This window comes from Coregonus clupeaformis, chromosome 3 (genome assembly GCF_020615455.1).
Source record: "Coregonus clupeaformis isolate EN_2021a chromosome 3, ASM2061545v1, whole genome shotgun sequence".
In the NCBI taxonomy this organism is placed as follows: domain Eukaryota; kingdom Metazoa; phylum Chordata; class Actinopteri; order Salmoniformes; family Salmonidae; genus Coregonus; species Coregonus clupeaformis.
In genome coordinates this window covers 2,286,159-2,302,792 of record NC_059194.1, presented here as the reverse complement: position 1 = coordinate 2,302,792, position 16,634 = coordinate 2,286,159, and the positions used below count along the sequence as shown (strand labels likewise).

At 43.8% G+C, this 16,634-nt stretch overlaps 1 protein-coding gene across 4 annotated transcripts in view; it reads left to right on the top strand.

Annotated features, from left to right (window-relative positions):
* Nucleotides 1-475: 475 nt before the first annotated feature.
* atp7a (ATPase copper transporting alpha) overlaps nt 476-16,634 on the top strand; it is a 38,890-nt gene continuing 22,731 nt past the window's right edge. The window contains exons 1-8 of one of the 4 annotated variants that reach the window (XM_041847133.2): nt 476-737; nt 6,263-6,354; nt 7,630-7,763; nt 9,721-10,255; nt 11,149-11,928; nt 13,847-14,077; nt 15,286-15,449; nt 16,293-16,454. In XM_041847133.2, the coding sequence (XP_041703067.2) occupies nt 7,644-7,763; nt 9,721-10,255; nt 11,149-11,928; nt 13,847-14,077; nt 15,286-15,449; nt 16,293-16,454 (1,992 nt within the window). In that variant the 5' untranslated portion in view covers nt 476-737; nt 6,263-6,354; nt 7,630-7,643. Of the gene's footprint in view, nt 738-6,250; nt 6,355-7,629; nt 7,764-9,720; nt 10,256-11,148; nt 11,929-13,846; nt 14,078-15,285; nt 15,450-16,292; nt 16,455-16,634 lie in introns of all 4 variants that reach the window. The other 3 variants (XM_041847113.2, XM_041847117.2, XM_041847126.2) reach the window with 3 other exon arrangements.

Genomic DNA, 16,634 nt, shown 5'->3' with positions numbered 1-16,634 from the left:
ACTTCACATTTGAGTGGAAAATTAGGCAAAACACGTTCATCTTTTATTTTCCAGCATCATGGGTCCAGGTTTAAATGCTTGTTTGAGTATCGATGCCATTGTTAGTCCTATGTATGAACCTGCATTACTGGTCCAATTGCTAGGCCTGGTATAATAGCCTTGGCCCTACTCACATTGCATTACAGGTTGGGTAGGTAGGACCATAAATCAACACTACTGAGTGTCGGAATAGAAAATAATAGAATGGAATAGAAAATCGACATTTCTAAGCCTAATCGATACAATGTAATTTCCCTTTGTACAGCTTTGAACAACGTAGGCTACAAAATATGAACTGTGCAAAAGGTATTCACAGATCAGCGCAAATGAAGGGAAGGAGCCGAGGATAGGGAACCAATGGAGGAAACCAGTTTAGAATATTTAGATGCACCCCCAGGTTCCGCACACGTCACCTCCCCCAGCTCCTCCTCATTTCTCCTGCGCAGATCCGACGCAATTTGAACCGTGTGAAGTCAGCATGAAAAACCACACATCGACATCCTAAACAAAGAATGTCAGTATTCTTGTATTTTAGCTACAGGCTGTAGAACAGCACTTGTTGCAGCGATAAGGAGATCGCTAGCTAGCAAGGCAAGTTTCTCCCCCCCTAAACAACTCCGAATATCGTTTTTTCAACGTCAACACCCTCCTCAACGTTCCAGCTTAGCTAGCTACATGGTTATCTTCTTGTTAAACAGGTAAATATCTCAAAATGGTTTGTCTTGGAAATAGCGTTTGCTTTAGCTAACGTTAGCTAGCTAGGTTCAGTAGTTAGTTTGTTGGTGCTTGATTGGAAAGCAGTCAAATTCGTTTGTATAAAAGCTAGCTAGCCGTTGATCATGACTATCAGTTCCATTACACTACACGAGTCATTGGACGAAGTCGTCTTCTGTATGAGGGAGTTTATCTCCGACGAAAAATACTGTCGGCTGAAACTGTTAAAACTGTGTATTTTGCATTTGTGAAAATATTTTGATGTGATATGAAAGTAGAGGGATTTAGCTATGTTTCAATACATTTTGAATCGATTCACGTTTAGATGGAGTCTTTGGCGGTTTTGGCTTCCAAAGCCAATGCACCCTTAAAATGAACATGTAACGTTAGCTAGCTAAGGTCCTTGCACATAAGGAGTAACTTAAGGCTCCGTTAGTCCATTATTGGGCTAGCTAGCTATGCTAATATAATATAGTTATGATTAAAATACAGATTGTACCTTATACGAAAATAAGTTACTGAACATTTGCTGTGGTGTCATAGTTACAGTATTTATTAAGGGAATTTATTCATCGCGTTAATGTTATTAGTGCGCATCCAATACATACGTTTAGCTATGTGACGCGAGGCTAACCAAAGGACTGTCATGCCATGGCTAGCTAACCTAGAGGAGAACTATGATGTAAGTAACTTGTTTTCTGAGGTCGATTTAGCTAGTCCTGACAGCCCTAGTGTCCAAATTGTGCTTACAGTGACCCTCCTTTCCTATCAGTGTCACTCATGATCATCTATTATGGCTTTGGGGTACCCATGAAAGGATTCCATTCACTATACAAACATCCTTTATGTCGTTACAAGAAATGTAAGAAGAACTAGGTTTGATCCTAGTAGCTGCTTTTAGCAACGCTAGGATTTACAGTGCCTTTAGAAAGTATTCATACCCCTTGACTTATTCCACATTTTGTTGTGTTACAGCCTGAATTCAAAATTGATTAAATATTTTTCTCACCCATAATGACAAAGTGAAAACATGTTTTTAGAATATTTTGCAAATCTATTGCAAATTGAAATACAGAAATATCTAATTTAAGCACCTTTAGCAGCAACTACAGTTGTAAGTCTTTCTGGGTAAGTCCATAAGAGCTTTCCACACCTGGATTGTGCAACATTTGCCCATTATTATTTTCAAAATTCTTCAAGCTCTGTCAAATTGGTTGTTGATCATTGCTAGACAACCATTTTCAGGTCTTCCCATAGATTTTCAAGTAGATTTAAGTCAAAACTGTAACTCGGCCACCCAGGAACATTAACTGTCTTCTTGGTAAGCAACTCCAGTGTAGGTTTGGCCTTGTGTTTTAGGTTATTGTCCTGCTGAAAGGTGACTTCATCTCCCAGTGTCTTGTGGAAAGCAGACTGAACCAGGTTTTCCTCTAGGATTTTACCTGTGCTTAGGTCCATTTTGTTAATTTTTTATCCTGAAAAACGATTAACGATTACAACCATACCCACAACATGATGCAGCCACCACTATGCTTGAAAATATGTAGAGTGGTACTCGTGTTGTATTGGATTTGTCCCAAACATAACACTTTGTATTCAGGACAAAAAGTTAATTGCTTTGCCAAATGTTTTGCAATATGACTTTAGTGCCTTGTTGCAAACAGGATGCATGTTTTGGAATGTTTTATATTCTGTAAAGGCTTCCTTCTTTTCACTCAGTCAATTTGGTTAGTATTGTTGAGTAACTACAACGTTGTTGATCCATCCTCAGTTTTCTCCTATCACAGCCATGAAACTTTAACTGTTTTAAAGTCACCATTGGCCTAAAGTCACCAATCCTGTGCGGTTTCCTTCCTCTCCGGCAACTGAGTTAGGAAGGACGCCTGTATCTTTGTAGTGACTGGATCTATTGATACACCATCCATCCAAATATATATTTACATTTTAGTCATTTAGCAGACGCTCTTATCCAGAGCGACATACAGTTAGTGAGTGCATACATTTTTCATACTAGTGTGTGTATATGTATATATATATATACATACACATACATACATACATACATACATACATACATACATACATACAGTTGACAGCTCAGCATTCAACACCATAGTGCCCTCTAAGCTCATCACTAAGCTAAGGATCCTGGGACTAAACACCTCCCTCTGCAACTGGATCCTGGACTTCCTGACGGGCCGCCCCCAGGTGGTAAGGGTAGGTAACAACACATCTGCCACACTGATCCTCAACACGGGGGCCCCTCAGGGGTGCGTGCTCAGTCCCCTCCTGTACTCTCTGTTCACCCATGACTGCATGGCCAGGCACGACTCCAACACCATCATTAAGTTTGCCGACGACACAACAGTGGTAGGCCTGATCACCGACAACGATGAGACAGCCTATAGGGGAGGAGGTCAGAGATCTGGCCGTGTGGTGCCAGGACAACAACCTCTCCCCTCAACGTGACCAAGACAAAGGAGATGATTGTGGACTACAGGAAAAAAAAGAGGACTGAGCACGCCCCATTCTCATCGACGGGGCTGTAGTGGAACAGGTTGAGAGCTTCAAGTTCCTTGGTGTCCACATCACCAACGAACTATCATGGTCCAAACACACCAAGACAGTCGTGAAGAGGGCACGACAAAGCCTATTCCCCCTCAGGAGACTAAAAAGATTTGTCATGGGTCCTCAGATCCTCAAAAAATTCTACAGCTGCACCATCGAGAGCATCCTGACTGGTTGCATCACCGCCTGGTATGGCAACTGCTTGGCCTCTGACCGCAAGGCACTACAGAGGGTAGTGCGTACGGCCCAGTACATCACTGGGGCAAAGCTCCCTGCCATCCAGGACCTCTATACCAGGCGGTGTCAGAGGAAGGCCCTCAAAATTGTCAAAGACTCCAGCCACCCTAGTCATAGACTGTTCTCTCTGCTACCGCACGGCAAGCGGTACCGGAGTGCCAAGTCTAGGTCCAAAAGACTTCTCAACAGCTTCTACCCCCAAGCCATAAGACTCCTGAACAGCTAATCATGGCTACCCGGACTATTTGCACTGCCCCCCCACCCCATCCTCTTTACGCTGCTGCTACTCTGTTAAGTATTTATGCATAGTCACTTTAACTCTACCCACATGTACATATTACCTCAACTACCTCAACTAGCCGGTGCCCCCGCACATTGACTCTGCAACGGTACCCCCCTGTATATATAGCCTCCCTACTGTCACTTTATTTTACTGTATATATAGCCTCCCTACTGTCACTTTATTTTACTTCTGCTCTTTTTTTCTCAACACTTTTTTGTTGTTGTTTTATTCTTACTTTTTTTTGTTTAAAATAAATGCACTGTTGGTTAAGGGCTGTAAGTAAGCATTTCACTGCAATGTCTGCACCTGTTGTATTCGGCGCATGTGACCAATAAAATTTTATTTGATTTGAAGTCGGAAGTTTACATACACCTTAGCCAAATACATTTAAACTCAGTTTTTCACAATTCCTGTCATTTAATCCTAGTAAAAATTCCCTGTCTTAGGTCTGTTAGGACCACCACTTTATTTTAAGAATGTGAAATGTCAGAATAATAGTAGAGAGAATGATTTATTTCAGCTTTTATTTATTTCATCACATTCCCAGTGGGTCAGAAGTTTACATACACTCAACTAGTATTTGGTAGCATTGCCTTTAAATTGTTTAACTTGGGTCAAACGTTTCGGGTAGCCTTCCACAAGCTTCCCACAATAAGTTGGGTGAATTTTGGCCCATTCCTCCTGACAGAGCTGGTGTAACTGAGTCAGGTTTGTAGGCCTCCTTGCTCGCACACGCTTTTTCAGTTCTGCCCACACATTTTCTATAGGATTGAGGTCAGGGCTTTGTGATGGCCACTCCAATACCTTGATTTTGTTGTCCTTAAGCCATTTTGCCACAACTGTGGAAGTATGCTTGGGGTCATTGTCCATTTGGAAGACCCATTTGCGACCAAGCTTTAACTACCTGACTGATGTCTTGAGATGTTGCTTCAATATATCCACATAATTTTCCTTCCTCAGGATGCCATCAATTTTTTAAAGTGCACCAGTCCCTCCTGCAGCAAAGCACCCCCACAGCATGATGTTGCCACCCCCGTGCTTCACGGTTGGGATGGTGTTTTCCTCAGCTTGCAAGCGACCCCCTTTTTCCTCCAAACATAACAATGGTCATTATGGCCAAACAGTTATATTTTTGTTTCATCAGACCAGAGGACATTTCTCCAAAAAGTATGATCGTTGTCCCCATGTGCAGTTGCAAACCGTAGTCTGGCTTTTTTATGGTGGTTTTGGAGCAGTGGCTTCTTCCTTGCTGGGCGGCCTTTCAGGTTATGTCGATATAGGACTGATGGTACCACAGATGAACGTGGTACCATCAGGCATTTGGAAATTGCTCCCAAGGATGAACCAGACTTGTGGAGGTCTACAATTTTTTTTCTGAGGTCTTGGCTGATTTCTTTTGATTTTCCCATGATGTCAAGCAAAGAGGCACTGAGTTTGAAGGTAGGCCTTGAAATACATCCACAGGTACACCTCCAATTGACTCAAATGATGTCAATTAGCCTATCAGAAGCTTTTAAAGCAGTGACATCATTTTCTGGAATTTTCCAAGATGTTTAAAGGCACAGTTAACTTAGTGTATGTAAACTTCTGACCCACTGGAATTGTGATACAGTGAATTATAAGTGAAATAATCTGTCTGTAAACAATTGTTGGAAAAATTACTTGTGTCATGCACAAAGTAGATGTCCTAACCGACTTGCCAAAACTATAGTTTGTTAACAAGACATTTGTGGAGTGGTTGAAAAACGAGTTTTAATGACTCCAACCTAAGTGTATGTAAATTTCCGACTTCAACAATCTATATATATATATATATATATATATATATATATATATATATATACACACACACACTACCGGTCAAAAGTTATAGAACACCTACTCATTCAAGGGTTTTTCTTTATTTTTACTATTTTCTACATTGTAGAATAATAGTGAAGACATCAAGACTATGAAATAACACATATGGAATCATGTAGTAATCAAAAAAGTGTTAAACAAATCAAAATATATTTTATATTTGAGATTCTTCAAATAGCCACCCTTTACCTTGATGACACGGGGGGCCAGTATGAAAATGTATGCACTCACAAACTGTAAGTCGCTCTGGATAAGAGCGTCTGCTAAATGACTAAAATGTAAATGTAAATTACATCTTTGCACACTCTTGGCATTTGTGGGGGATATGTGGGTGGCCTTTAAACGTTTTAGTGGATTCCTCGTCTTACTCATTGTTAGGAAGAATTATGGTCCAAATCGGATGTTAGGTCATATATTTATTGAAGATTATATGAATCCTATAAATGTATAATGCCAATTTGGGTGCAATCAGTTAGCTTCATTTCTCAGAGATCAAATTATATTTCAGCAAAATAATGTTTCAGGAATGATTTATCTTTCTAACTACAGAAATTATTTCAGAACAATCTGAGATGGTGGGTGTCACGGCTTGCTGAAATTACATGGAATGACCCTCCCCTGCAGAAGGACCAACCCTACGAACAATCGGCAGAGTAAGATGAAATTGAATTTGATTTAACTTCTGGCTTCCGGCGGACTATTCTCCTTTTTTGGTTCCTTGAAGTCATTCATGGCAAGTGGAGGGGCAGGGGCATCATCAAATCAGATCCCCTGCCACACTGATGCAGCCAGGAGCCCTTTCCTGTCTACTGTCAAAGCAAGGAAAGGTTCCTACCCTTCTACTGTCACTGTCAGTTGCTCTTGAGCAGGGATAAGCAAGATTTTTTTGAGATCCTTGTGTTTGGTCTGGTATTCGGTAGCTACAATATGGATTGATCCTCAAAACAGCAGTAGTGCAGATTTATTTTCATATATATATATATATATACGAAGCTGATAGGTAAGTAGCCGTGACAAACGTATGTATCAGATAGATTTTTGTTCATAAAATAATGTGTTTTCCGAACAGCTTTTCAGAGTATGATGGAGATATGTGTGATGTTAGGTAGGAAGGAGGGGAACGGGTCTCTGAGTGACATGTAGGACATAGAGCTAACGTTTTAGCTTTGGACCTAATGATGTATTAAGATAGGGGCTACTGCACATCAGCCCCTTGACCAATCCTTATCTTGGATTGTACGACAGCAATGTCATATTTACTGGCCTGTTTTCTTTCTGTTTACTCTCATGCCGTGGGAAACGAGATCCTTGTCATGCGCTCAAATAGTCTAGCTTCTGACCTTCTTGTTTGCTTTCTGGAAGGGAACTATTTTCTTTGTTTAACCACGCTATCTCCTTGTTGGTTCCCAGACTAAGGACTCACCATGACGCTGAAGGTCAAGCTGAGCTTTGTTTAACCACGCTATCTCCTTGTTGGTTCCCAGACTAAGGACTCACCATGACGCTGAAGGTCAAGCTGAGCTTTGTTTAACCACGCTATCTCCTTGTTGGTTCCCAGACTAAGGACTCCCCATGACGCTGAAGGTCAAGCTGAGCTTTGTTTAACCACGCTATCGCCTTGTTGGTTCCCAGACTAAGGACTCCCCATGACGCTGAAGGTCAAGCTGAGCTTTGTTTAACCACGCTATCGCCTTGTTGGTTCCCAGACTAAGGACTCACCATGACGCTGAAGGTCAAGCTGAGCTTTGTTTAACCACGCTATCTCCTTGTTGGTTCCCAGACTAAGGACTCACCATGACGCCGAAGGTCAAGCTGAGCTTTGTTTAACCACGCTATCTCCTTGTTGGTTCCCAGACTAAGGACTCACCATGACGCCGAAGGTCAAGCTGAGCTTTGTTTAACCATGCTATCGCCTTGTTGGTTCCCAGACTAAGGACTCCCCATGACGCTGAAGGCCAAGCTGAGCTCAGTATGTCTGGGTGTGGAGGGGATGACCTGTGGTTCCTGTGTTCAGTCTATAGAGCAGCGCATTGGGGGTCTGCCTGGAGTCGTACACATCAAGGTGGGTCCGGGACACATATAGAGGTGGTTTTTCCCAGATTAAGCCGAGTCCTGGACTCCAGTCAGCGTGATTTGTAGTCCAGGACTAGGCGTGGTCTGGGAAACTGGCCCAATATGTTTAACAGGTGTAGAACAACTTTATAGGATAGGCCTATACATCCAACTGATTTTTAAAGGATCTGAATGATGTTTTCACCCTTAAACCTTTGTGTCCATCAATGTCATCTTTGAACTTTCCAACAGAATGTCTTCAAACTGCCAAGGATGCATTTCCACCGTAGACTTGACACCATTGCACAATTTCCAGAGATTTAAAATAGCTGAGTTTGCTTAAAATGTGAAACTAACTAGCTAGAATTGAGAAAGCAGCAATCACGCTTCCCGTTTATCTGTTACCAACTCATTTTTATTTCATTTTCACAAATGTCACCCAACTCAATATCCCATAGCATCAGATTTCCAGGCTGCGTCTCAAATCGCAACCTATTGTCTACATAGTGCACTACTTTTGACCAAGGAACCAGGGAATAGGGTGCCATTTTGGATGCAACCCCAGCCTCCTCCTCCTCTCCCCAGCCTCCTCCTCTCCCCAGCCTCCTCCTCTCCCCAGCCTCCTCCTCTCCCCAGCCTCCTCCTCTCCCCAGCCTCCTCCTCCTCTCCCCTCAGGGGGTGGCTGGTTTATATAGCTTCATTGAAGATAAACAGCGATCCGTAATTCCGTGTAGCAGCTTTAGGAAGGTCCTAGATGACAGTAAATGTGGCCTTCTCTCTGTGTGTTTACCCCTCTGGCGCAGGTTAAATGAGGATGTAATGTAATGGTGGTGTTCCTGACAGAGAGCTGGTCTTTACAGGACTGTCATTGGTCATTGTGGGTCGATAACTGGCTGAACGCTGGAGGGTAGCAGACGGCGGATGGGAAATGTCATTAATTCCTTTAAAGGGTCTGGGGACGTTAATGTGTGTTATTGTAAAGAACAGTACAATGGCCTTTAAGTGAGGAGTGAATTGATTTTTGTTGCACTTGGATGGTAGGCCTATGGGATCGTTTTTTTTTTTTTTTTTTTTTACTACTGTCAAAGTTAAAAACAGTAGGAGACTATATGAGGAAAGGACAGTCTCTCTCTCTTTCGCTCTCGCTCTCCCTGACACAGACACTCACACACACACACACACTTAGGAAAACATAGATAATCTCTGGCACGTGCACACACACTTCCCTCGTGTGTTTTTATCTTGCATTTCAGTCGGGGCTGAGTGGTCAGGTGATGGCGTCAGTTAATCACAAGTGTTCCTGTGTGTATGTGTTAGAGAGACAGGGTGACAGAGAGAGCAATGAGTTCATTGAGTTGCTGCCAGAACATGCTGGAAGCTTCCGAGGTCAATGCACTCCTCTCCTGTTTTATATACATTGTACAACGTCATTGATCGGATAATAAGCCCGTTGTGTAAGCTGAGGTGTATGTCCGTGTGTCTCTGTCAGGCCGCTCTTTCCTGGAACGCTATGCCTGGAGTTCTTCCTGATCATGTGACCTGACCATGAAAAAAACGGCCCCTGGTTGTGGGCTATAGCCTGAGGTCTGGAGTTTGGCCCTGTTCATTGTGTGCAGAAGGATTATCTTCAGACTACTTGTTTATGTGGAATAGATTTCATGTCCTATTGATCGTTGCTTAGTAACTGTTTAGTAACCCTCTCAGTGTATGTGATTACTGCCCATGTCATGAATCTCAGAATCATGCTGATTTACATAGTAACCATGACATGACAATTTTATGGCTATGAATGACTGCACGTCTCCATGGCATAGTTTTATAACAGCCGCATAATTCTGTTTAGTTTCAAGGCCTAGTTTTAGAAACTGCATTACTGTACATTGGAATTACACTGTCACTTCTTCTGTTGATACAGTATAAAGTGTTTTAATTATTCAGTTTGTTTGATATAACATTTTTTATGGTAGGTGTCTCTGGAGCTGAAGAATGCCAACATCATCTTCGACCACAGCCATCACACCCCAGAGTCCCTGGCGGAGGCCATCGGGGACATGGGGTTTGACTCCATCCTCTCAGACTCTACCACAGCGTCCGCGGTCCCCACGGACACCCAGCTGGTCCCCACCCCAGCCCTTCTCACCCCCGAGGCCCAACAGGAGGCTCTGGCCAGGCTAGCTCAGCTCCAGGGGGTCCTGGGGGTCCAGGAGAACAAGGACCAGAGGGGGTTGTCCGTCACCTTCATCCCTTCCCTAATCGGTGCAGTGCAGCTGGGGGAGGTGGTTAGTAGCTTGGCCCCCCTCCTGGAGGTCCCTACATCCAGTAGCCCTACAGAGGAAGCCTCAGTCCCAGCCCCAGCCACAGTCACAGTCACAGTGTCAGCCCCGGCCACATCCTCACAGCCTCAGCTGGTGAAGATGCGCATCGAGGGCATGGTCTGTCTGTCCTGCACCACCACCATCGAAGGGAAGATTGGCAAACTCAAAGGAGTTGAGAAAATCAAAGGTGACTTAGTTGCCTTGTATTGCGTAGTAGTCACAGGTTTTACACTGAAGGTCATCATCATTTGATCGTGACTTAATGAGTTCTGACCAAGTGTAGTGCCGACCTTTCTGAAGGTCCAATACAGCTGTTTTTATCTCCATATCAAATCATTTCTTGGTAACAATTAAGTACCTTAGTGTGATTGTTTTAAATTAAAATGGTCAAAAATAAACGAAAATAGCTTCTTAGCAAAGAGCAATTTCTTATGCAAGATTTTTGCTAGGACTGTCTGGGAGTGGTCTGAGTGGGGAGTGGAAAACTAGCTGTTATTGGCAGAGAGGTTTGGAACTCTCTTTCTTATTGGTCTATTAACTATACTGAACAAAAATATAAACGCAACATGTAAAGTGTTGGTCCCATGTTTCATGAGCTGAAATAAAAGATAAGCTGAGGACAATAAAAGGCCACTCTAAAATGGGGGAGGGGGGGGTGTTGAGGAGGATTTCTGTCTGTAATAAAGCCCTTTTGTAGGGCTGTGCCCCTGCCCAGTCGTGAAATCCAGAGATTAGGGCCTAATGAATTTATTTGAACAGACTGATTTCCTGATATGAACTGTAACTCAGTAAAATCTTTGAAACTGTTGCATGTTGTGTTTCTGTTTTTATTCAGTATAATTTACCGCCTGGTGATCTCACCAGTCAGGCCAAAACAGGCTGAAACTTTAGGTGGTCTTTTCAAACATCTGTTTTTACAATTTCACAGTATTATTCCAACCTCATAGTGTGGAAATATATATAAAACACAGGAAAATCACATTTTTGACTGTACTGGATTCTTGGAGATTACAATTTGTAAATGTTTCCCCTGAGCGTCTGCTAAATGACTTAAATGTAAATGTGTGTTCTCCCCCCCAGTGGTTCTAGACTCCCAGGAGGCCACAGTTCTCTACCTGCCGTACCTCATCACCATCGATGACATCATCACCCAGATCGCCAAGGCCGGCTTCAAGGCCACACCCAAGTCCAAGCCCCGCCCCCTGCAGCTGTCCGTCAGCGAGATGGAGCGTTTGCTAAGCGCTGCCCTATCACCCCCAGCGCCGGTGGAATCTTCCACCGAGGATTCTGAGGTGTCTACAGACTCGTCCCAGACTACCCTCAGGGTGACGGGCATGCACTGCCGCTCCTGTGTGGTAAACATCCAGGATAACATCTCCAAGCTGGCTGGGGTGACCTCCATAGAGGTATTGTTGGAGAGGGAAATCGCCTCCATCCACTACGACCCAGGGAGGGTGACTGTGTCAGGACTACAGCAAGCCATCGAGGCCCTGCCACCGGGGACGTTTAAAACCCAACCCTGGGACTCTACCTCTGGAGGTCTTAACCCTACATCCACCACACCTATACCTTCACCATCCCCACCACCACCATCGTCCCAGTCCCAGGCCGGCCTCTCCTCCCCCCAGCCCTGCTACAGCCAGCCCCTGTCGGCCACGGCCCTAATCCATATAGAGGGGATGACCTGTGGGTCCTGTGTTCAGTCCATCGAGGGGATGCTGTCTCAGAGGAAGGGGGTGCGGTCAGCCAAGGTGTCGTTGGCCAATCACAGAGGGACGTTTGAGTACGACCCTCTCCTCACCCAACCAGAGGAGCTCAGGGAGGCCATAGAGGACATGGGATTTGATGCCTTCCTGCCTGGTGAGTTGATGGGCGGATTGTGTTATTTTATCCTCCTAGCTAGGGTTTTAAAATTCCCAGGTTTTTCAGAGATCCTAGTTGGAGGATTCCCTCCCTCCTGATTCTAGGAATCATACAGTGAGGGGGAAAAAAGTATTTGATTTTGCCCACTGACAAAGAAATGATCAGTCTATAATTTTAATGGTAGGTTTATTTGAACAGTGAGAGACAGAATAACAACAACAAAAAACAGAAAAACACATGTCAGAAATGTTATAAATTGATTTGCATTTTAATGAGGGAAATAAGTATTTGACCCCCTCTCAATCAGAAAGATTTCTTGTTCCCAGGTGTCTTTTATACAGGTAACGAGCTGAGATTAGGAGCACACTCTTAAAGGGAGTGCTCCTAATCTCAGCTTGTTACCTGTATAAAAGACACCTGTCCACAGAAGCAATCAATCAATCAGATTCCAAACTCTCCACCATGGCCAAGACCAAAGAGCTCTCCAAGGATGTCAGGGACAAGATTGTAGACTTACACAAGGCTGGAATGGGCTACAAGACCATCGCCACGCAGCTTGGTGAGAAGGTGACAACAGTTGGTGCGATTATTCGCAAATGGAAGAAACACAAAATAACTGTCAATCTCCCTCGGCCTGGGGCTCCATGCAATATCTCACCTTGTGGAGTTGCAATGATCATGAGAACGGTGAGGAATCAGCCCAGAACTACACGGGAGGATCTTGTCAATGATCTCAAGGCAGCTGGGACCATAGTCACCAAGAAAACAATTGGTAACACACTACGCCGTGAAGGACTGAAATCCTGCAGCGCCCGCAAGGTCCCCCTGCTCAAGAAAGCACATATACATGCCCGTCTGAAGTTTGCCAATGAACATCTGAATGATTCAGAGGAGAACTGGGTGAAAGTGTTGTGGTCAGATGAGACCAAAATCGAGCTCTTTGGCATCAACTCAACTCGCCGTGTTTGGAGGAGGAGGAATCCTTCCTATGACCCCAAGAACACCATCCCCACCGTCAAACATGGAGGTGGAAACATTATGCTTTGGGGGTGTTTTTCTGCTAAGGGGACAGGACAACTTCACCGCATCAAAGGGACGATGGACGGGGCCATGTACCGTCAAATCTTGGGTGAGAACCTCCTTCCCTCAGCCAGGGCATTGAAAATGGGTCGTGGATGGGTATTCCAGCATGACAATGACCCAAAACACATGGCCAAGGCAACAAAGGAGTGGCTCAAGAAGAAGCACATTAAGGTCCTGGAGTGGCCTAGCCAGTCTCCAGATCTTAATCCCATAGAAAATCTGTGGAGGGAGCTGGAGGTTCGAGTTGCCAAACGTCAGCCTCGAAACCTTAATGACTTGGAGAAGATCTGCAAAGAGGAGTGGGACAAAATCCCTCCTGAGATGTGTGCAAACCTGGTGGCCAACTACAAGAAACGTCTGACCTCTGTGATTGCCACCAAGTATGTAAGTCATGTTTTGCAGAGGGGTCAAATACTTATTTCCCTCATTAAAATGCAAATCAATTTCTAACATTTTTGACATGCGTTTTTCTGGATTTTTTTGTTGTTATTCTGTCTCTCACTGCTCAAATAACCACCATTTTAAAATTATAGACTGATCATTTCTTTGTCAGTGGGCAAACGTACAAAATCAGCAGGGGATCAAATACTTTTTTCCCTCACTGTACAACAGGAATTTCTGTCTTTGGGGAAGTTTCTGGAAATGTGCAACCCCACCCATAATAATATTTCTAGCATAAAAGCTGTGCTGTGAAGCAAAACAAATGAATTTCTCTCTATTTGTAACTCATGTAAACTTCCCAGAACAATAGCTGGAGAGCAGCCATAGAAGCAGAATGAGAAACCGACATGAAATGGATATGAAACTCATTGTTGCTATGTTGTCCTTTTAGAAACCAACTCCCTGGTGACCGTCCCAGTTATCAGTCCCCCCTCGTCCCCCTCCATGTCCCCTTCCCCCGCCCCTGTCAAGGAGAAGGAGCTGGACAGTGACCCAGAGAGGGGCACAGGTCAAGGGGTTAAGGGGGCCCCAAACACCCTCGCTAAATGCTTCATCCAGATTGGTGGAATGACCTGTGCGTCCTGTGTGGCCAACATTGAGAGGAACCTGAAGAATGAACACGGTGAGGGGAGATGTGAGAATCAGGGTTATGTTCATTAGGGCATGCGATTTTACGATTTACTCCCTGTTTCAGTCCATTTTCTTTCGTAATGAACACAACCCGGTAGTAACTGCTGATGGGAACTATGGTGTAGTTTTAGTAGGAACACTATGACATGGAGCCCGTTCTTTAAATCAAATCAAAATAAAATTTTAATGGTCCACATTAGATGGAATACTGTTCTATTTATTGAATTTCAAATGTGTGCCATTCAACGGACTTCACCTCGAAATGAAATACAAGGTGGAAACATTACTTTCCTTTTTCTATCTATAAATAATGAAGGAATAATAATTGTGAAAATTCCCCATTTCGGCTCACAGGAAACTGACCACTCAGAGAATACTGCAGTTCCACCAGAGGTTCAAATCAAATCAAATTGGTCACATACACATATTCAGCAGATGTTATTGCGGGTGTAGCGAAATGCTTGTGTTCCTAGCTCCAACAGTGCAGTAGTATCTAACAATTCACAACAATACACACAAATCTAAAAGTAAAAGAATGCAATTAAGAAATATATAAATATTAGGACGAGCAATGTCGGCGTGGCATTGACTAAAATACAGTAGAATAGAATACAGTATATACATATGAGATGAGTAAAGCAGTGTGTAAACATTATTAAAGTGACTAGTGTTCCATTATTAAAGTGGCCAGTGATTCCATGTCTATGTACATAGGGCAGCAGCCTCTAAGGTGCAGGGTTGAGTAGCCGGGTGGTAGCCGGCTAGTGATGGCTATTTAACAGTCTGATGGCCTTGAGATAGAAGCTGTTTTTCAGTCTCTCGGTCCCAGCTTTGATGGACCTGTACTGACCTCGCCTTCTGGATGATAGCGGGGTGAACAGGCCGTGGCTCAAGTGGTTGATGTCCCTGATGATCTTTTTGGCCTTTACAGTAGCTAGCTGTCGTATCTGTGACGGAAAAGTGTCATAAACAGTTGTAAACCGTGTCAGTTTAAGATTTACGATGGCGGTTTTTAAGTAACCTGGGAGCAACGTGGAGGATGTTATAAAGGCTGTGGACTTTTACCTGGTCAGGAAACTCCTGGCTTTTAGTGAAGGCATTCATCACTTGAGCATCAAACTCCTCTATCAGTTTGATAGGAAGGTGATTCAAATGGATATGCTGCATTAGTCTAACATTATCCTGCGTTGTTCTGTGCAGGTATCTACTCTGTGCTGGTGGCCCTGATGGCTAGCAAGGCTGAGGTGCGTTATAACCCTGAGGTGATGGACCCTCTGAAGATAGCAGAGTATGTCAGAGAGTTGGGCTTCACTGCTTCTGTCATGGAGAACTATGAGGGTTCTGATGGAAGCCTGGAACTGGTGGTGAGTGTTCTGATTCCCATCACCACACTATAATGGTGTGATCTGCTGTTTTGGTGTTCTGATTCCCATCACCACACTATAATGGTGTGATCTGCTGTTTGGTGTTCTGATTCCCATCACCACACTATAATGGTGTGATCTGCTGTTTTGGTGTTCTGATTCCCATCACCACACTATAATGGTGTGATCTGCTGTTTTGGTGTTCTGATTCCCATCACCACACTATAATGGTGTGATCTGCTGTTTTGGTGTTCTGATTCCCATCACCACACCATAATGGTGTGATCTGCTGTTTTGGTGTTCTGATTCCCATCACCACACTATAATGGTGTGATCTGCTGTTTTGGTGTTCTGATTCCCATCACCACACTATAATGGTGTGATCTGCTGTTTTGGTGTTCTGATTCCCATCACCACACTATAATGGTGTGATCTGCTGTTTTGGTGTTCTGATTCCCATCACCACACTATAATGGTGTGATCTGCTGTTTGGTGTTCTGATTCCCATCACCACACTATAATGGTGTGATCTGCTGTTTTGGTGTTCTGATTCCCATCACCACACTATAATGGTGTGATCTGCTGTTTTGGTGTTCTGATTCCCATCACCACACTATAATGGTGTGATCTGCTGTTTGGTGTTCTGATTCCCATCACCACACCATAATGGTGTGATCTGCTGTTTTGGTGTTATGGATGAATCTCACAATCATGATGTTTATAGGGCCAGTGTCATAACCACTTCCTCTGCTACCTCTTCAATAATCACAGATCTCTCTGTGTGTCTACACCTCCCTAACTGGACCTATTTAATAGCACATTCTCCCCTCCACCTCTTTCCAGGTCAGGGGAATGACGTGTGCCTCCTGCGTTCACAAAATTGAGTCCAGCCTGATGAAAGAGAAGGGTATCGTCTACGCCTCTGTTGCCCTGGCAACCAACAAAGCCCACATCAAGTACGACCCAGAGGTGACGGGACCGAGAGACGTCATCAAACTCATAAAGGTACTTCATTTTTTTTTTTTTTCAATCATTCATTCATTCATTTGTTCATCCCAACTGGGTCATCCAACCCCTCTCCTCTGCCCTTCAACTCTTTCCCAGGTTGTTGCTTTAAATGACAATGTGATATCAGTTAGTTTACCTAGTAAAAGAAGGGGTTCGATTTATTCATTGATTTTTGTC